General features: G+C 38.0%; 1 protein-coding gene across 4 annotated transcripts in view; it reads left to right on the top strand.

The window, feature by feature from the left end:
• FOXK2 (forkhead box K2) overlaps positions 1-21,108 on the top strand; it is a 44,910-nt gene that overhangs the window by 20,674 nt on the left and 3,128 nt on the right. For all 4 annotated transcript variants that reach the window (XM_081935123.1, XM_081935122.1, XM_081935125.1 and 1 more), the window contains 7 exons: positions 7,850-8,044; positions 9,191-9,338; positions 11,140-11,286; positions 12,564-12,757; positions 14,603-14,778; positions 19,745-20,041; positions 20,166-20,375. In XM_081935123.1, the coding sequence (XP_081791249.1) occupies positions 7,850-8,044; positions 9,191-9,338; positions 11,140-11,286; positions 12,564-12,757; positions 14,603-14,778; positions 19,745-20,041; positions 20,166-20,375 (1,367 nt within the window). The remainder of the gene's footprint in view (positions 1-7,849; positions 8,045-9,190; positions 9,339-11,139; positions 11,287-12,563; positions 12,758-14,602; positions 14,779-19,744; positions 20,042-20,165; positions 20,376-21,108) is intronic.

Raw genomic sequence — 21,108 nt, 5'->3', positions numbered from 1 at the left:
GGGTTTAATTACATTGGGTAAAATGATTTTCTGATTAAAAAATTGGGTAAACAAAGGAAAAGGTTTGGGAAGGTTAACTTCTGCTCTAAATAGTTAACCAAACTCTTCATGGTTAATATGAGGATTGATTCACATACTGAGTGCTTTACTGTGGCTGCAGCCTGTTGGGAACCAGGCTGCACAAATGGTCAGCAGACAAGCATGCGAAGCCACATTTGTGCAAGCGGGACACATGTATGTGTGAGAAACCATCCCCTCCCTCCTGTTGCTGCCAGTCTGCAGAGCCAGAAAGGTTGGAGATTACTGCTTTACAGCACTCTCTGGGCAGTTTGCAACATCAGCATATTGATCCCAACAATTTGGATCCTCATTTTATTGAGCTCGAAGGATGGAAGATTGAGTCAATCTTGATCCAGTCAAGATTGAACTCCTGACAATGGGCAGAATCAGTCTGCAATACTGCATTGCAATCACTCTGCCACCAGGGCTCAAAATAAATCAAAATCAATATATATTGGGGATTTAAAAAATAATTTACAGTAAATATTGTTATCTAAATGGTAACAGGCAACATAGAAGTTCCACTGAATGAAAAAATAGGAAAAGAATGTGATGTAATTTCACTAGAACTCTCTGTAGGTAAACTTAGTCTGGATCCAATGAAAAATGTTTATATACCTACCGTGTTTCCCCGAAAGTATGACATGTCCTGAAACTAAGGCCATGCCACATTTTTCAGGCGGGCAAAAAATATAAGCCCCCCCCCAAAATAAGCCCCCTAAACAACTCTCCCCTCTGGCCAGGCAGAGCGCCGCTCACCAACCTAGCGGTATCCTGAAGGCAGCAAGCCGCAGGAACCGGGGGGGCAAAGGGGCTCGCGTTGCTTGGTGCCTTTGGGATACTGCTAGCTCGCTGAGTGGCATTGTGCCCAGCTGGAGAGGGGGTTTGCCGGGCGGCTGTTCCACTCCACAATCGCGCACCTCCCAACCTCACGATGCCCTGGCACAGCTCCGCTGCGTTCCTTGCCCTTTCGTCCAGTGAAGCCCCTTGTAAAAAAAATCCTCGCCAGTTGAACTTATGAATTTTTTTTTTTACAAGGGGCTTCCCTGGATGAAAGAAAGAATGCAGCAGAGCTGTCAGCCTCCAGTAGCGGAAGGACACGCGCCTCGCTCCACCCCACTACCCCTCATCTTTTAAAGGGATGGTGGGGAAGGGAAGCAGGCAGGCTTCCTTTACCATTGGGCGAGGTGGGCGGTGTTGGGCCGCGAGGTGCACCTCTTACATTTCCAGGTCCATCACGGTCCTCGCTATTGTGTCCAGGAAGCCCCTGGTAAAAAATAACCCTTCTTGCGAGTTCAAGAAGTTTATTGAACTCGTGAGAAGGTGGGTTTTTTTTTTTACCAGCGGCTGCCCTGGACACAATGGCGAAGAATGTGACGGAGCTGGAAAGGTAAAAGGCGCGCCTCACTTCCCGCCTACCCTAGAAAATAAGCCCTCCCCCTATAATAAGCTCAAGGCCATATTTTGTGGGGCAAAAGAAAATAAGACCCTGTCTTATTTTCGCGGAAACGCTGTACCTGAGAGAATGGATACAATTCAATTAGTATACAGTGCATTCAGAAAGTATTCAGACCCCTTCACTTTTGTCAATTTTGTTATGCTGCCGCCTGATTCTACAGGATTTGAAATTCATTTTTTCCACATTAATCTATATTCAGTGCCCCATAATGACAAAGTGAAAGCATAACAAAGTGAAAACAGAATTTTAGAAATATCTGTAAATTTATTAAAAAGAAAAAACTCTGAAATATCACGTTGGCATAAGTATTCATACCCTTCACTCAGTATTCTGTTGAAGCAGCAATTACAGCCTCAGGTCTTTTGGGGTATAATATGACAAACTTTGCACACCTGGATTGGGAGATTTCCAATTGAAAATTTGTTTTTTTTTTAAGTGGGCAGGGCTGAGTTAGGAGGTATCTTTTTTTTAATTGGGAATTTGGTAAATAACAGGAAAGTGTATCTGTGAGAGTGAGACTCAGACTTTTAATATGTGAAAGAGCTTCAGGACAGAGGAAAGGAGAATTTAGTGGAGGTAACAGCACTGGGGAAAATAAAGCATTAGAAGCAGCAGCATCAGCACGTTTCGTCCTCTAAAGCACAAAAGCAGCTCAGCAAGAACTGAGGACCCCTCCCCAAACTGTATTCCCAGGCCAAAATTGCTGAAGGAGTGAGGAAAGGTGATGACTGTGAGGATATGGGCCACAAGAGTTGTAAAGGAGCATCTGAGTAAATGGCTTCCTCAAAACAACAGCAGTAGGGTGAGGAAGAGCAAGCCTGGAAGCGATGATAGAGAATTATATGTGCATGGATATAATAGGAACCATGGAACAAAAGGAAGCAAGATAGCAAAGTACAGTACAGAAAATCCCAGGAAGTGTAAATTGGGAAAGAAGAAAAGGGTTAGAGCAGATGGAAGCTCCCCCCCCCCCCTTACATATCCAGAAAAAAAGTTGCAGTAAAGGTCAAGTGACCAGATAATATCACATAAGGCTTTGGAGAGCAAGCCAATAAGTACCTGAGGAGGCTTCATGAATATTGACAATTGGCCTTGAATATTGGCTTTATCAAAATTTTCAGTAACCTGAGACAACAGATAAACACTGCATGAGCTGAGATTTGTTTCTAGAGGAAAACACTGTATCTTACATGTTTTAGAAACACCTGGCTATTGGCTTCTGTTTTTCTAATGGAAATGATTATATTAATATTTATAGTTGGCTGATAGAAATGTGATTAGTGCAATCACTGGCTTAAATGCAACTAACAAGAAAATGTTGTTAACATGTTTAGACCACGCTGATGGCCACATTTGGCGTTCTGAGTCTATATTATGACTGTTTTCACAGAATGCCCATCAGATGTTGCCTTGCCTATTCATACATGGCTGCTGTGTTGAAAATGGCATTTACAGCAGTCATTTACCAGGAAGCACTGATGAGATTACTTTCTACATAATTGTCTTGTCCTTTTGGATGCTTCATACTGTTTCCAACTTGCCTTTTTCCCCCTTGGATTTATGAGCAAACTTCCAAATAAACTGCAGGCTTATATCTTTATTTTGTTATAATACATGTGGAACATATACAAAGTCATGATGGTGAACCTATGGAACATGTGCCACAGGTGGCATGCAGCGCCCTCTCTGTGGGCACGCGAGCCATTGCCCCAGTTTAGTTCTGCCATGCCTACGCGTGCATACCTCTCGCCAGCCAGCTGGTTGTTGAGTCTCTGCTGCGCATGAGGGTGCATGCATAAGGGCCACACACACATTGCATTTTGGGGGTGCACGTGCGCGTGCTTTGGGCACTCGGTCAGGAAAAGGTTAGCCATCACTGGTCTAGAGGCATTCTTGTAAAGAAATACACTTCTCACAGCAAGTATCTAGTTTTGTGTTTTGCCAGTTTCCTGAAGATTATTACTTGACATCTGTGAGATCTGAATGTGAACCAGGTTGCCCTCTCTTCATCTCAGGATAGCTTTCTGTTTCTTTACTTTTTTCAACCCTGTAATGCCAGTTTTGTTTGGAAATCCTACAGGTTCTGTAAATAGAAAAAAAAAACATGTATCGGTTTTGTTGTATTAAAATAGTAAGAATGATAACATGAAAAGTAGAAGTTGGGTTAGGGCTTATAAGAAATGACTTGAGTAACTTGAATAACTTGTTGAAAGAAGCTTTTTGAAATCTGAAACAAGTATAGACATGCTGTATTCTTCCTATCAAATTATATTTGCTCATGATCTTAGGTTGAAGATAAAATTTAACCACCACACAAGTCTATATTTAGTCTTGGTCTTTAGAATTACCAAATACTGTAGTGTTACCATAGGCAGAGTTTCTTTTGTATTTGTACGGAGGAGCCTCAAATTCCAGAAGCATTACATGGTAAGTTTAATGAATTAATGTCTGATTTCCTTGCAGCTGATGTGACAAGGAACGTCATTAGCTACTTCCCATTGATCCCTCCTTTCTAACTCTTTTGTGTCTTCAGCTTGGAGAAAATGATGAAGAGCTCGGTTTCTACAGTAACTACAACCTGCAGGCAATTTTAAGTGTTCTTTTTAGACTGCAAAGATGCAGTGTACTTTGTTTCTTTAGAAACTCTTTTTTCTGTTAGTCTGGTGCTTTAAATTTTTCCTGGTTTAACGTCGTAAAAGGATGGTGAAATACATGTGAGCAAAGTGCTTTTAACCCAGATGGTTGTTTTTTTAAAAAAGATATTTAATGGTAATAACAAAAGAAAAAAACACAAAGAAAATTACAATGCAAAAACATACATTCTCAAAGAAATAATAGTGTAAAAAGGACTTCAAAAATGAAAAAAGAAAACAAGAGACGGGAATGAAGTTAAAATATGTTGTTATAGCAGTCAACAGCAAAGAATGCACCTGTGTAATATAAATATTCAAGTGTATATAGGTTGTCCTCAACTTACGTCAATTTATTTAGTGACTGTTCAAAGTTACAACGGTACTGAAAAAAGTGACTTATGACCAGTTTTCATACTTACGACTGTTGTAGCATCCTCATGGTCATTTGAGCAAAATTAAGACATTTGGTAATTGAATCATATTTATGATGGTTGCAGTGTCCTGGGATCACATGGTCCTCTTTTGCAACCTTCTGACAAGCAAAGTCAATGGGAATGCCAGATTCACTTAACAATAGTTTGACTAATTTAACAACTACAGTGATTCATTTAACAACTGTGGCAAGAAAGGTGGTAAAATGGGGCAAACTCACTTAACAAATGTTTCACAGACAGAAGCAGGACAAAGGCTAAAAGAACCTTGTCAAGAGAACATGCTGTTCATAGCAAACACTTTTATCCAACAATCCAAGAGATTACTCTGCACATGGATTTCACCAGTTGGTTAATACTGAAATCAGATTGATTATATACTTTGCAGCCAGAGATGGAGAAGTTCAGTCAGTAAAACAAGACGTAGCACTGATTGGCTCAAATCAAGAGCTGCTTATTGCAAAATTCAGGCTTAAATTGAAGAAAGTAGGAAAAAAATAGATATGACCTAAATCAATCCCTGAATATACAGTGGATGTGATGAATAGATTTAAGGGAAAAGGTCTGGTACAGAGGTGGTATTCAGCAGGTTCTGACCAGTTCTGGAGAACCCATAGTGGAAATTTTGAGTAGTTCGGAGAAATGGTAAATACCACCTCTGACTGCCCCTGCCCCCATCTATTCTCTGCCTCCCGAGTCCCAGCTGATTGGGAGGGAATGGAGATTTTACAGTATCCTTCCCCTGCCATGCCCACCAAGCCATGCCCACAGAACCGGTAGTAAAAAAAAATGAATCCTACCATTGGTCTTGTAGACAGAGTTCCTGAAGAACTATGGTTGGAAGTTCGTTACATTGTACAGGAAGCAGCCATTAAAATCAGCCCAACAAGCAAAGTCAACGGGGAAGTCAGATTCACTTAACAACTGTGTTAATAATATAACGGATTCAGTTAACAACTGTGGAAAGAAAGTTTGTAAAATTCACTTAACAAATATCTCAATTAATAACATACATTCTCCTGTGTGCTGCTTTGGGAATCTAAGCATGGGTTAACTTTGTCCATTAACCTAGAGACTGAGTTACATAATTGTTGACCACGCCTCCTCTGACTGAGGTAGATAACTCAGTCCAGCCTAAAGAGAGATTAAAATTTTTCTCTTCTAGGACATTAGACAAATTACTCCTTTCTTTACTTATTTCTTTATTATTCCTTATTTAATTAGTTGTTCTTTCTGGATTTATTTCGTCTGGATTTATTTCGTGCATTTGGACTGAATTGTGTTACAAGCAAGCGTGAGCCCCGTTGTCTGCTCGTTTCGACGAGCAGCAATTACGCTGGGCTAGACTTATTCCCATTGGTGTTTCAGCGGTTCCCCTTAAGGTTCTCGCGGCCGGGGGGGACCAGCACATTGGAAGAATTGCAGTAGCTAGCTGCCGCGGATGTGAGTCGGTTGGCTGTTCTCTGCCCCGCGGGTGCCACGGTGAGAGTAGGTTCACCTCTCTCGCATCGGTTTGAGTGGCCACGATCCGCTTAAAGGGCGCGATCGGTCCAACGTGGCTCATCGCCTCATGATTACTGCGGTTCATACAGCGTTTAGTAGCAAGCGGTCGCCATTTTTTCAACATTGAATTTAGCGCCATTTCTTTCTGCTGCGGTGGCCATTTTGGGCGCCACCTCTCTGGGCGCCGAGGGACAGCTGGAAGGAACGCGCTTAGCGTTTCACGCCCAAACGGCACCTACGTCACTAGTGGCTTGTTCTGGGAGCGAGGAGGTTGGTTCGCCATCTCGCCGCTCCCACGCACATGGTTACTTTGCAAGTATTCAGAATCATTCCAATTCAGCTATCCGGCAATCACCTCTGATCTTGGGTTGTGAGCTGAGCCTTTCAACTCCTTATTAGTAATTATAGCTGATTGTTGCATCTCCGGAGGCAGGGCTGGGGCTTCTACCTCTTCCCCGCTGCACTCCGAGGCCGCTGGAGTGTGTACTAGGGTGGGGAGAGCCACCACTAGGGCCGCTAGTCACAGGGCTTGCGCTTCATCCGCGACTCCGAGTAAACCATTTTGGCCTAAAAAAAAAAGTAAGGAAATCTTCACATATTTTTAGCCTTAGTCAATGGGGTGGGTTCCCTTAGGATTCCATCAGTTGACTTAATCTTAATTTCATACTATGTTTTGAAGAAATCCTTATAGATATGTTCAGAATGACCTATATGTCAATTTTTATTTATTTGTAACATTTATTAGCTATCTATCTTGTCACAGAGTAAATCTGGGTGACTTACAATATTAGAAATTAAAATTGTATAATAATATAAACAGAATTCTATAAAATCAGTCTAGCTAAAAAGATGAAGGGAAGGAGTATGCTGAGAAGAGGAGGGGTGGAATTTTGTTAATCTATTCAACTACCCCTAATGTGAAATCCCTCTGTTGGAGCCCCAAGCCAACTGGCAGAGCCAGATCTTTAAACTGTTACCAAAGGTAAGGAGGTTGGAGCTGACCTCACTCTAGGGAGGCAAGATATTCTAAAGGGCATGTTCAATGGCACAGAAAGGTTTTCTCCTGAACCCCACCAGCCAAATTCCCTGGCCAATGGGGCTCACACTATGCCTCCTCTGTCAGCACGGATAGGGCAGGCCAATTCAAGTGGGAAGAGATGGTTCTTGTTGTCATATACTAGACCCATATGTCAGTATAGGACTATTATTAACATTTTCAGTGGCAAAAACAGGGCTGCAAAAAAATTCCCTTAATACACTTACATTTTTTATTTTTTTCAAACACAAATCCAGATAGGGAGGAGGGGTGGATCAGGATGGATGGATGTGATCTGCAAAGATGCTCCACTTTGTCTTTGTACTATTCTTAATCACCTGATTTTTGTGAAACATAGTACAACATTGCTTTGAGAATAAGTTTGTTAAAGCATTAGCCTCATTGTTTCCTGATTTAGGAGCTTGAATCATTATCAAACAACCTTAATGCTGTTTTTTATGCCATTTCAGAATTTATTAAATGATTATTGATTGCAGTTTTAGTATATAAAAATTAAAAGTAAAATCCACAAAAGAACAATTTTCTAAATGAATGTGATTATATTTACCACTGGTACTTACTACAAATATATTCATTGTGTAGCTTTATAACAATTGAACATACTTTCTATTTTACTATTTTTATTAATATGAATGCTGTTAAAGTTATGCAAATAGAGAAAACCGTAATTTCAGTTAGTTAACACCTTTTGTTTTTTACTTTTCAGGTGTACATTCAGGTTTCCCAGCACAAACATCAAGATAACATTTACAGCTTTATCCAATGAAAAGAGAGAAAAACAGGAGTCCCCACAGTCCCCAGTGAAACCTGTACAACCCCAGATTTCTCCCCTAACAATAAACATTCCAGACAATATGGCTCACTTGATCAGCCCTATTCCCTCTCCCACAGGAACCATCAGGTATTTTTATATTGTGTTGCTGCATTTAGGTTTATCTTAGAACTACAAAAATGTAATATTAATCTCTAATTATTTTATTAATTGCTGATTTTAAATTCTGCAATCACATTTAACTTATCCTTGTAGCAAATTATTTTTGATTTTTTTTTCTAATGCCACTTAATCATGTTTATTGGCATTAGATGAAACTCCAGCAATCATTTTTGGTTAAATTAGAGATGGTGGTGACAGTCTCATAAATTTCAGTGTGGGCTTGACCTATTTAGACAATAAGGAATGTACATATGTGGGGCCTTATTTGAAGAGAAATAAATGTATACATTTGGGGACTTAATATGTATCTGTTATGTATTATTATTTACTTTTATGTATTCATCTGATTGTGAGTTGCCCAAGTCCAGAAGTAACCTATGGGTGGCTTCACATAATTAAAAAACAATGTAATATTAAAAATTGCCCTGAGGAAACAATTGAAAAAATATTTCATATGTTCCAAAACTAGAGGGACCTGCCAGGCACTCTAACCCACTAAATGCCATTGTTTAATTGTTAGGACCTGAAGTAAACCATTCTATCTGATCATAGAGAGTAGGCAGATACTATTAGAGACAAATGTTCTCCAAATAACTTGGTCCTAGTTCACACAGAGCTTTATAGATAGTAGTTAGCATCTTGAAGATTTTCTGCAGTTCACGAAGCAGAGATGTTATTTAGGCATAGCAAGGCTGCTGCATTGTGGACTAACTGTGACTTCTGAGTGGGTAGTTCCATGTGGTGGTAGTGCTTAACTGCCAACTAGCCTTACTGAGAGAAATAATGCTGAGGGCAGAAGAGTATATTCTTTCTCTGGTCTTCTGATTTCTTTAAATGGGCTCATAATTTGATTGCCATTGAAAATCTAGAATGAAACCTGTTTTTAGTCTCTCAAGGGATTGTTTTTGGAATAGAATATTTGCAAAGATTTTCCTATAAATGTATATCCTTATATCTGTGTCCTTTTAATTGTCATTCCCTACTAATGTTAGTATAACCCACACAGCTGGAGAATGTTTGTTCAGGAAATTACATTTAGCTGAAGGAAATTACTGGCTACAATGATATATATTCTGTGATGAAATCGACAACTCTTTTCATACTGTTTTACAGTGCTGCAAATTCCTGCCCATCTAGTCCTCGTGGTGCAGGTTCTTCAGGGTACAAAATGGGTCGTGTAATACCATCTGACTTACATCTTATGGCTGACAATTCACAGTCAGAAAATGATAAAGAAGCATCTGGTGGAGATAGCCCAAAGGTGAGATTCTTTTGATTAGAATCCAAGGCATTTTGTTAGCTTCTTCTTTTACCACATTCAAATTGAGAAAAGCATATTCAAACTTAACAGTTTTAATGATACACCGTATTTTTCGGAGTATAAGACGCACCTTTTTCCCTCAAAAAAGAGGCTGAAAATCTGGGTGCGTCTTATACACTGAATACAGCATTTTTTGCCTTCCAAAACGCCACTCCCTTCACCAAAATGGCCGTGCATAACTTTTAGAAGGCTTTCAGAGAGCTCCTGGGGGGCTGGGGAGGGCAGAAATGAGCGAAAAACGGGCCTTTTTTACCCCCCCAGCAGCACTCCATAAGCTTCCTAAAGGCTATCCATGCCCTTTTTTGGCAAAAAATGGGCAGTTTTTTGCTCGATTTTGTCCCCCCATCCCCAGGAGTACTCTATAAGTCTCCTCAGGACAATTCATGCCCTTTTTTGGGGGGGGAAAAACGGCCCCGTTTTCATGAAAAACGGGCCATTTTTGGGAGGTTTGCAGAGTGCAAAAACGTTTTTTTAAAAAAATTCCTCTTCAAAACCTTGCTGCGTCTTATACTCTGAAAAATACTACTATTTATTAGTAGTGCCTGTGTATTAGATTTATACATGAACCTAAGACCACAGGTGAGGATTCTGAAAATACTTTTGGATTCATTGATAATGTTTGATTTATTGGAGCATGCCAATCATGGTTGTAAATTGTGATGGTATCCCAAACAAGTTGCAAATATCTGGCTACAAGGCAGTGGTAACATGCTGTGCAATATGGCATTTTTAAAAAATATGACACCCCCCCCCTTCTTGGTTCTCCTCTTGCTTCTGGTACAGGAGAACATCTAATGTCATGGGTGTCTGTGTTTTGAATGGATATACTGTCTGCTGTGGTCCATGCTTTTTACCTCATTTCTCTTCTAGACATAGCTGTTGGATGATATTAAGCTAGCATGAATACCAGAAACCAGGCAATACTTGCACGATTTAGAAGGAGAAACCACCTGCAGATTCTCTATTTAGCCTATCTATTCTTCTTGCAGTGGTCATCTGAAAGGGGATGTTTAGGTAAAAATCTTGAGATTCTGCAATAAAGATCCTGCAATAAAGGTGGCATATAAATTAACAAATAAGTATATAAACAAAAATGCTGTTCTGCCAAAAAGAGAAGCATATTTGGCTTTTGTACTTTTGCTGTAATTCCCCAAACAATCTGCTAATTGCCCCTCCATGAACAGCAGACTAGCTCAGACTGAGTTGTGAACCCAAAGATAAATGGCCACAAACACAAAAAAACAAAATCATGCACTACATGATGCTTTTTTGTGCTTCTTTTTGCTATTTATAAATCATAGAAATGGGTGGATTGGCAAGTAGAGAGCTGTAAACTCAGGAAGCAGCATGTTTGAGCAAAGAACGTGTGTGCTGATTAGTTGAAGTTCTCAGGTAGGCCAAACTATTGTTCTCTAGTTATTTTAGGCTGATCTTAATCCCTAGATGACAAACAATAAGCTTAGGAGTTGCAGGGTGAATATAATTAAGAGAAAAAGGGCATGGTAACAGTAAAGTACATTAGGGGTATTTTACACTTGGAATGAATTGTGGCAGGCAGAGCTCTGTATGTGATAAAATTGAAAATGCAAATACATAATAAAATGAAAAAGTTGTTCAATGTGCATGATTGTATCTCTTAAGAGATAATGTCCTTTGTATTAAATTATAAAGTTGGTATTATATTTCTAATGTTCCTGGAGGGATGAGCTATTTTCATTATGTTATTATTTTTAATATTTAGGATGATTCAAAGCCACCTTATTCCTATGCACAACTAATTGTACAAGCAATTACAATGGCTCCTGATAAGCAACTTACACTAAATGGAATTTATACGCACATAACTAAAAATTATCCTTACTACAGGACAGCAGACAAGGGCTGGCAGGTAAAAATTATTAATATTGTTTTAAATAAAATGAGCAAACTATGGTGGATTAAAGCTAGGCATCTGCAAAGTCTGTAATTTGGGTAGATTATTTTGGGGACAGATAATTCTGGAGAGCTATTTCTTCCTTAAGATCACATCAATCTAGTTACTTCAGGAATGGTCTAGCCGCATTTTCTGGAAATTGATTGTCTAAACCAGGAGCTGCTTTGTAATGTTTCAGAGGAAACATGGTACTTTGAGGTTCTTACCTATTCTTGTAAACTATTCCTTTCCCATAGAATTTCTTCATAAAATAGTTTACTTCATAACTTTTAATTCTTAGTTACAAATTGTGCCATTTATATTTCTATACAATCTAATTTTGATTGCAAAATTTGATATTGAGATATATTTACATATAGGAAGAATATATTAAAATTAAACAGTTTAATATTAATGGTGTATATAATGTCATATGTGCATTGTTTTGTTCAATGTGCTCATATTACTGGATGCTTACATTTATCAAATCAAATAACATTCATTCCAATTTCAATAACTTTACATTACTATAGATTCATCCTAATTCCTATTGCCTTTGAATGCCTGAACTATGAAAAAAAGTCTGTGGTCCTCTTGTTTTGCTCACATTAACATATATTGACTGTATATTTTGAAGGGATTATTATTATTATTATTATTATTATTATTATTATTATTATTATTATTATTATTATTATTATTATTATTATTATTATTATTATTATTATTATTATTATTATTATTATTATTGGTTGGTCGTACAATCAACCTGATGTTTAAACTGGATTTGGCATTTTTATCCACCTGCTGAGTTGTTCCCAAGGATCTGGGATAAGCAGATTTGTTATTTGATGGTGGTAAAGGTATCGCCACAGAATGTAAGCTGTTCCAAGCTGCCTTTTGCAATTGACTGATGGTGATTTTGTCAATGTCGATGGTTTTCCAAGTGGTACACCAGATGTTTTGGGATTGTATCCAAGATGCTGTTACTATTCTTACTATCTTTGTTTTTTTGCCACAGTTCTACTTCTGTTTGCAGAACTTTGTTGTTGTTATATGTGGATTGTCTACAGTTAAACACACTCAGTCTAAAACTGGTGGGAGCTTAATTTTTCAAGTCCTAATCAAGGACCTAAGAATAAGAAACCAGTTTAAGATTATGAGCAGTTCTAAGTGGGATTTTTTTTTATTAGAATGTATTCCAACTTAATACTGAGATGGATGATTTCTTTGTTTTCTTTTATGACTCACAGAATTCAATACGTCACAATCTCTCTCTGAATCGTTATTTCATCAAAGTACCACGTTCCCAGGAAGAACCAGGCAAGGGTTCCTTCTGGAGGATAGATCCTGCCTCTGAAAGCAAATTAATAGAACAGGCTTTTAGAAAAAGGCGGCCAAGGGGAGTACCTTGCTTTAGAACCCCACTGGGACCTCTTTCTTCTAGGTAAGGTATTGAGGACGACAACTTAAGCATAGCAGTCCAGAGGCTTTCCTTTAAGTGTACTTCAGAGTCTATTGACTGAAGGATGATCATTGCTTGTCTAAACAACAAAGATGTTTATCAAATAAAGAAATGATTGGGGCATAAAGGAAACTATTAACATTTTCTCCTTGAGGTTTGATAGTGTTTTATGATTATATCTGATTGCAGTACTAAGGAAGAAATGTTCCCTGGAGTTGTTATCGGCTGTATTCACACTTTAAAGATCTAGCAAATGTATTTGCATAATATACTAAGTACAATTATTAATTTATTTATTCAGTTTATATGAATACATAACATATTAATACTAATCTTGGTTAGATTTTCTTGTGGTTTAGCCTATTATGCAAACCTAGACTGCCTTACTTAATCTTTATTCAATGTGTTATGTTAATTGGGGGGAAAGGGTTAATTCTTGCTGTATGAACATTTCCAATTAGTCATGCTAATTTCTTTGCCATTTGTGTTTTTGTAAATGCAGCATGTTTCATTTCTTATCTTAAAATACTGGAATGTAAGGAGTTGGTTATGAACCATGGAGATAATATATTCCAACTTGCTATCCAGTTGAGGAATCATAGAAGCAATAACTGAGAATTGCTATTCCTTTAGTGTACATATAGTGCTGTTATACATGTAGTTGGTTCATGACTGGAGACTGGTTTGTAATCAGCCTGCTCACAGTTTAGTGTTCCTTAGAAACACTTTATTGCAACCTATAGAATCACCTAGTCAACTTGAGCTGATTGCAGAAAGCCCTGGTTAGTACTTTAATGGGAAACTATAAAAAGATTCCCAGCTTGTAGACAATATTGGAAAATAGAAAATTAAATTCCTGAAAAAGGCAGCAACAAGCCACTGCTATATTGTTGCCAAGAAACATATTCTTGTTTCAGACTGTATCCATATAGTCACCAACAGTCAATCTTAATGAAAGAAAGACTTTATGTTTACTTTTAGCAAACAAATCACTTGATATTTTCCTCATAGTCTCAGCCATTTTAAAAAAAGAAGAAAAACCTGGAAAAAGTGCTTGGGATTGAAGAAAACAGCAGAGAGAAAAGACAGTAATACGTAGTATTTAACCTTTTCCAATCACACGTTGTGTTTATGTTCCAAATTACAATTCCCCAGCAGCATATTCTCTATGAAAATGTTAATACATTCATGTTCTCGCAAAAAAAAAGACATGTTTGGAAACTACAAAATTGACAGTTTTATCCTGTTAAGTATTTGGAATAATTTAATAATTTGTTAAATTAATAGTTTAAAGAATCAAAAAAGACTTGAATTAGAAGTGAGTAAAAGATGGAATTTATAGCCTTAAGGTGAGGAGTACAAATATCATTTCATTTTCATTTCTTGTTTCAATTGAATTACATTTAAATTTTGTTTAAACTGCAATTTATTACTTAGGCATTGTCTGAAACATGCATCTTGGTGAAGAACTGTTTATTTAAAATAAGTCTTGTGTTTTAGAGAAGATATGAAAGTAAAGTGAGTGGAAAAACAAGATTAAAGTATTTCACTTTAAATATAGAATGTAGGACATATGTTTCTATTATTAAAATTCTCATTAATTTCTGGCCCATCTATACACTTTTTCATTCTGTACTTCTGGATAAACACTTTGCCTGCCTTTAAGTTACCTCTATAAAGCTTCTATAATCAAGAACATCCACTGCTATTTAAACAGCAAAAAATCCTCCCTGTGGAAAGTGTACAGATCAGATAATTTTTTGTTGGTTACGGTAATAGTTGTTAATTTTGTATCTAAAAGTGGTCATTCCTGTTCTTTATTTGCAGAAGTGCCCCAGCTTCTCCTAATCATTCTGGAGTATTATCTGCTCATTCGAGTGGTGTGCAAACCCCAGAAAGCCTGTCAAGGGAAGGGTCACCTGTCCCAATGGAGCCTGAGCCAAGCAGTATCCAGCCAAAATTAGCAGTAATACAAGAAGCACGATTTGCACAGAGTGCCCCAGGTGAAATTTTCATGCAATATTTATGAACTAAAATTACACACAAGAAGATTATGTGGATGATTTAAAATGCAAGGATTCTAGAAATTTTACATGAAAATAAAATATATTACCTTAGTGATGGCAATGTTATGTAATATTAAAATGTTGCACTAGGGCAGGTGAGAGCCAGAGAGCCAAGTCCAACTTTAGTCATGAAAATTCATTGGATGACTTTGTGCCAATCACACATTTGGCTCAACCTATCTTACAAAGCTGCTTTTGTAAGAATAACGTCAAGGATTATGCCCATGCCCCCGGATGAGTTGCCAGCGGAAATATATAAAGAATTCCAGAATATGCTTGTTCCAACGTTGTTGGAAGTTTATAACGCTGTGTTGAAAGAGGCGAAGACACCATTATCATGGACGGAGGCTAATATTGTATTATTACCTAAGGCGGACACAGACCAGATGTCTATACAAAATTACAGACCAATCTCACTGCTTAAATGCAGATTACAAAATTTTTGCTTCAATAATAGCAGAACGGTTGAAAAAATTTCTTACATCATTCATCCATACAGATCAAAACGGATTTCTCCCTAGAAGTTAAAAACAATATGAGAATTATGCTGAACATTCTTGAATATTATGAAGTGCACAATGAAAAACAGATTGCATTAATCTTTCTCAATGCCCACAAGGCATTTGATAATGTCAACTGGGAGTTTTTGCATCAACAATTAGAATACATGGATTGTGGGGATAAATTTATAAACACGATCAGAGCAATTTATACAAATCAAAAAGCCAAAGTAATAATGGTGAATTAACACAAAATATTGTAATCCAGAAAGGTACAAGACAAGGTTGCCCCTTATCCCCCCTGCTGTTTATATTAACCCTAAAAGTATTAGCCAGGGATATATGTAAAGAGGTACAGATAAAGGGACTAGAAATCAAAAAGGAGCAATTTAAGTTACAGGCCTTTGCGGACGATCTAGTTTGTGTTAGAAGATCCTATAAAGTCTGGTACGAAACTCATTGAGGAATTGACAGAGTATGGGAAAATAGCGGGTTTAAAGATAAATATGACAAAGACCAAAATGCTGACTAAAAATATGACATCAAAAGCGAAAAAGAAATTAACGAAGAAATTGGGTATCCAAATTGTCAAAAAAGTTAAATATCTTGGTATACATTTATCTGCGAGGTGTGTGACCATCAAGAAGATAATTATACTAATTTGATTAATAAAACTAAGAAAGATCTAGAAAGGTGGAAAAACATACAACTGTCCCTGATGAGTAGGATCACAGTTATAAAAATGAATATATTACCAAAATTTCTTTTCCTATTTCAGAATATTCCCATTAAATTAGAAAAAGGTGTCTTCAAGGATTTGAATCAATTGGTTTCGAAATTTATTTGGCAGGGAAGAAAACCAAGAATAAAGCTTAAGGCTATGCAAGACACTAAGGAAAAAGGAGGATTGGGCGTACCAGATTGGGAACTCTATTATACTGCGGCCATACTAACATGGCTAAGGGAATGGATAATGCTGAGAAATAAAAGATTACTCAAATTGGAAGGCCATGACCTCCAAGCAGGCTGGCATGCCTTCCTCTGGTATGAAAAAGGATCTGCACACAAATATTTTAGTAGACATTACATCAGACAATCTCTTACTAATATGGAACAAAATTAAACATGACCACTATACCAAAATACCTATTTGGCTATCTACGATGGAAGCATACATACACCCAAATTTAATCAATATGGAAAATATAGTCACATATAAAGAGTTATTGAACAGACAGGGGGAGATCAAAACTAGATCAGAATTGACATCACTAGGAGTACAAGTAGAATGGTGGTTTTATTTACAGATACAATTAAGGTATGCACAGGATAGGAAGAACGAAGGTATTGCCAAAGACTACACAATATTAGATAAACTTTTGATACAGACAGAAAATAGACTGATCAAAGTGCTGTATAGATTTTTGTTGGAATATAAACTAGAGGAAGAACATGTCACAGGACCCAGTTACCTGCGGGATCGTATCCTCCCGCACACATCCCTACGACCAATCCGCTCTCACAGGGAGGGACTACTACTGGTGCCGTCCACTAGGCAGTGCCAGCGGGCGACGCCTAGGGGTAGGACCTTCTCTGTGATGGGCCCAACCCTCTGGAATGACCTCCCCCCCGACATTAGAACTACCACTGACTTCCGTTCCTTCCGTCAAAAATTAAAGACTCACCTGTTTCGATTAGCTGGCCTGGCACATTCTTAGTTTTTACCTCCCGATGGATATATTTTAATGGGTAATTTTGGGTAATATTTTAACTCTTGGGTTATTAGAGTTTTTAATGTATTATATTTATTATTCTATATACAGTCTTGTAACCTCCTCCACCTACGTATTTAATTATTTAACTGTTTTATGTATGTATTTTATAACGCATTTTAGTGACTGTACACCGCCCCGAGTCCCTTTCGGGAGAGGGGGCGGTCTATAAATATGAATAATAAATAAATAAATAAATGTCAAAGAAAACATGGTCGCCTGGGCGAAAAATTTCGGTTACAATGTGGAATTGGCTAAGTGGGAAAAACTTTGGATACTTAATCAGAAACTAACATTGGCTACGGCGTATAAAGAAAATCTTTATAAGATGTTCTACAGATGGCATCTCCCCCCAGCACGGCTTTCCAAAATGTTCAAAAATCTGGCCCCAAACTGTTGGAAGTATAAAAAAACACCAGGCACTTTCTATCATATGTGGTGGACGTGCAATGAGGCAAAAAAATATTGGAAAATGATTCAATCATGGTTAGAAAAAGTGGTGGGAGAACAAATTATGTTTAAACCAGAAACTTTTCTCCTAGGCATAATACCGGAGGGGTTTAAGAAAGATACACTTTATCTAATTATACATATACTAACTTCAGCGCGCATAACCTATGCACAGTATTGGAAAAAAGAAAATACACCATCAGAGCTAGATATAATCAGAAAAGTGTTGGCCTGTGCCGAAGCAGATAGGCTCACTCTTGAACTTAAAAATAAAGGGGAATCAGAATATTTTGAAGTATGGAATAGATTTTATGATTGGTATAAAACAAGATGACAAGACTGGAACAAATGTATATATTGTGATTGGACAGAAGGATAGACAATGTATTAAGTAGATTAATTGTTAATGATTGAAACTAGCTGTATATAATGTGAATGTATGGCCACTTCGACTCCGCGGTATTGCATTGTTTTAAATGTAAAAATAATAAAAATATATTTAAAAAAAAGGAAAAATTCTGAACTATGTAGACTAGGGGTCCCCAACTTCCAGGCCACGGTTCACTACTGGCTGTGGCCTATTTGAAACTGGGCCATGCGACCAGTGGACTGGTGCATATACATGTCCAACTTCACATGTATGAGCGGTGGGCTGGTGCGCATGGTGCCACTTGTGCAAGTCGAGCTCCATGTGCATTCATGCCAGTTCACGGCTCATAAGTCGAGCTCTCTAGTGCTCATGTGCACCAGCCTGCCACTTGTGCCACCTGATTCCCCTTCCCTTCCCCCCCCCAAGTAACCCCCCAAGCCCCATTTTACTAGATTACTAACATCCTGGCCAGTTCATGTAAACCTCAAAGGAGAAAGGGTTAATTTTTCTGATAGCCTGCAGAGGGATGGGAGCCTATAAAGTGTCCCTTCGCTCTAGAGCTCTAGGTATTTTACCTCATTACTATCAATCTCTCCCCATCCCCATGGGTGAATGCATGGCAAAGGTGAGATTGTAATGAAATGGGGGTGAGGCAGGAGACTTATTGTATCCAAAGTGGCTCTTATTCCAATTAGACCACCATGAATCTTTTTTTTTTTTAAAAAATGGAATAGGTAAGCTTGGAACCAAGAAGAATTAAGCAGACTTTTTCGACACTAGAATTGTTCAGTGCCATTGTCATCAGCACTAGAGAAAGTTTTGATGGCTTTAACAATAAGATGATGTTGGATCCAAGTCTTTCCCACTGAGATTACTGCTGGCAGCAGCAGCAGCAGCAGCAGCAAATTCTAATGCTGAAAAGAAGTATTGGATTCAAATTTACCTACGGTGTTATGCCTGTTTCAAGTTGGAAGACCATAGCACCCATCAGGAATTATCTGTAGGTGTGAAAATAATAAAGAACCCATCTTGGAATTATTTCAGTATAATTCTTGGTTTTAGCCTGAAATCAATCTTGCCAGACTGAGGACTCTCCTATCTGCATCTACAGTGTATACTCTGTGAACTATTAGGAGGCTGGCTTCACCCACTTTCTCTTACACATGATATCTGAGCTACGTTGCCTCTTACTCTTCTGGAATGCACTTCCTCCCTTCTGGGGAATCATTTCCTCACTACAGTCCATACCACAGATAAAGGTCGTGTGATACATACACCCAAGCATGCTGCAACCATCATTAATACAGGACAATTTCCAAGCACCCAAATTTTGATCATGTGACTTCAGGGATGCTGAAACATTCATAAATGTGGGGATTGGTTGTAAGTTACCCTTTTAGCATCATTGTAACTAAAACAGCTGTTAAATGAATGGTCATAAATTGAGGATTACCTGTAAATGCATTGTTTCTATATAGTTAAACAGTATAGAATGAAGTCTGCAGAAAGGGAAAAGCAAATAACTTTCTGAGACATACCTAGAAATGCTAGAAAATGAATAATATACAGTATGTTGCACCGTCAGTGGATGTACTCTGTCACTGAAATATAGCAGTACAACATTTTACGTATAAGGTTTGTTTTTTAAAAAAAAAATCAGGTTGAATTTTAACCTGATGTGACTGTTGAAGAGATAATAATTCCTAACCCCACTGGATTAATCTCTGAGTAGTTAGAAGATTACTTAAAGGGGTGGGATCATGGCTCTTTTCAAAAGGTTGTAATACATTTCTTTCTACCTTTCTTTATAGGATCTCCCTTATCTAGCCAACCTGTTTTAATTACTGTACAGAGGCAGCTGCCACAAACTATGAAACCTGTCACATACACTGTTGCAACTCCTGTGACAACATCTACGTCCCAGCAGCCTGTAGTACAGACGGTTCATGTTGTTCATCAAATCCCAGCAGTATCTGTTACAAATGTGACTGGATTAGCACCAGCAAATACTTATACTGTAGCTGGGCAAGCAGTGGTTACACAAGCTGCAGTGATGGCCCAGCCTAAAGGAGAACCTCAAGAGAATGGAGATCACAATGAAATGAAAGGTAAAAATAATATAATGATTTGTTGAAATAAATTCCATGCTGATTTCTTTTATGATAGGCTGACTTTGATGTTTATTTACTACTTTTACCATTTCAAACATGTACCTATTTTTTCTCTCTCTAGTTAAAGTGGAACCTGTACCTGCAGTTAGCCATACAACTCTAGGAGCTGCCAGTCGCATCATTCAGACATCTCAGACTACACCGTTACAAACGGTTACTCTAGTACAACAAGCACCTCTAGGTCAACACCAGCTACCAATAAAAACTGTAACGCAAAATGGAACACACATAGTACCTATCACCACAGCAATGCAGAGTCAGGCTAACACTGGTAAGCATTTTAAATTGAGTGTTACACGTCACAAATTATCTATTGTAAAAATAATATCCAAAATAAATTCATCACTGTTTCCTCATATTGTTGACTATTAAAACTACATGTAACGTCTATTTGGATAGTCTAAATCTACAAATTTTGTCATAATCATTTTTGCCTATCTTGTTTTTCTCCCATACTAAATTAGCAACTGGCATTGCATAAATAGTTCTAATTGGCAAAAAAAAAAGTCTTCAACTTATGTCCTGCGTCCTACAATGTCGTAAGATGCCTTGAGGAGCTGAAGAAAAAGTTCAGCTCAAAAGGAAAGTGGAAGCACAAACCTGCACCAAACCACCATGGTAGAAGCTGGATCTAAAGGAAGTCAGAGGTAGCAAAAAGGCTGCTAGGCTGCTTTGGAAAGCAGCTCTCAGGTCCTTCCCCACCCGTTAGGTATCACTGAACAACCCACATTCCTTTAATGGTGGAATCAGGGAGAGCAGAGGCTGCTTCACTTAAGAGTTGTCACCAATTGTGACCTTAATGGGCAGGCTCCATTACAGTTGTAAGCCAAGGACTACCTTTATCTGCGTAGATACGGTCCCTTGAATATGGCCACACAAACTTATTTCTTATGTGGTTTGGGGTATTGAAAGTAGTCCAAGTCATCTTTGGAAATTTACTGCTGATCTGCTATTGCTTTTAGTTTCTTATATAATTAAGTACCGTCTTTTATCTAGCCATATAC

The sequence above is a fragment of the Natrix helvetica genome (genome assembly GCF_964273705.1).
Source record: "Natrix helvetica genome assembly, chromosome: 1".
NCBI classification, from domain to species: domain Eukaryota; kingdom Metazoa; phylum Chordata; class Lepidosauria; order Squamata; family Natricidae; genus Natrix; species Natrix helvetica.
Note: the sequence above shows the minus strand (reverse complement) of the source record. Positions and strands in the feature narration are given on the sequence as shown.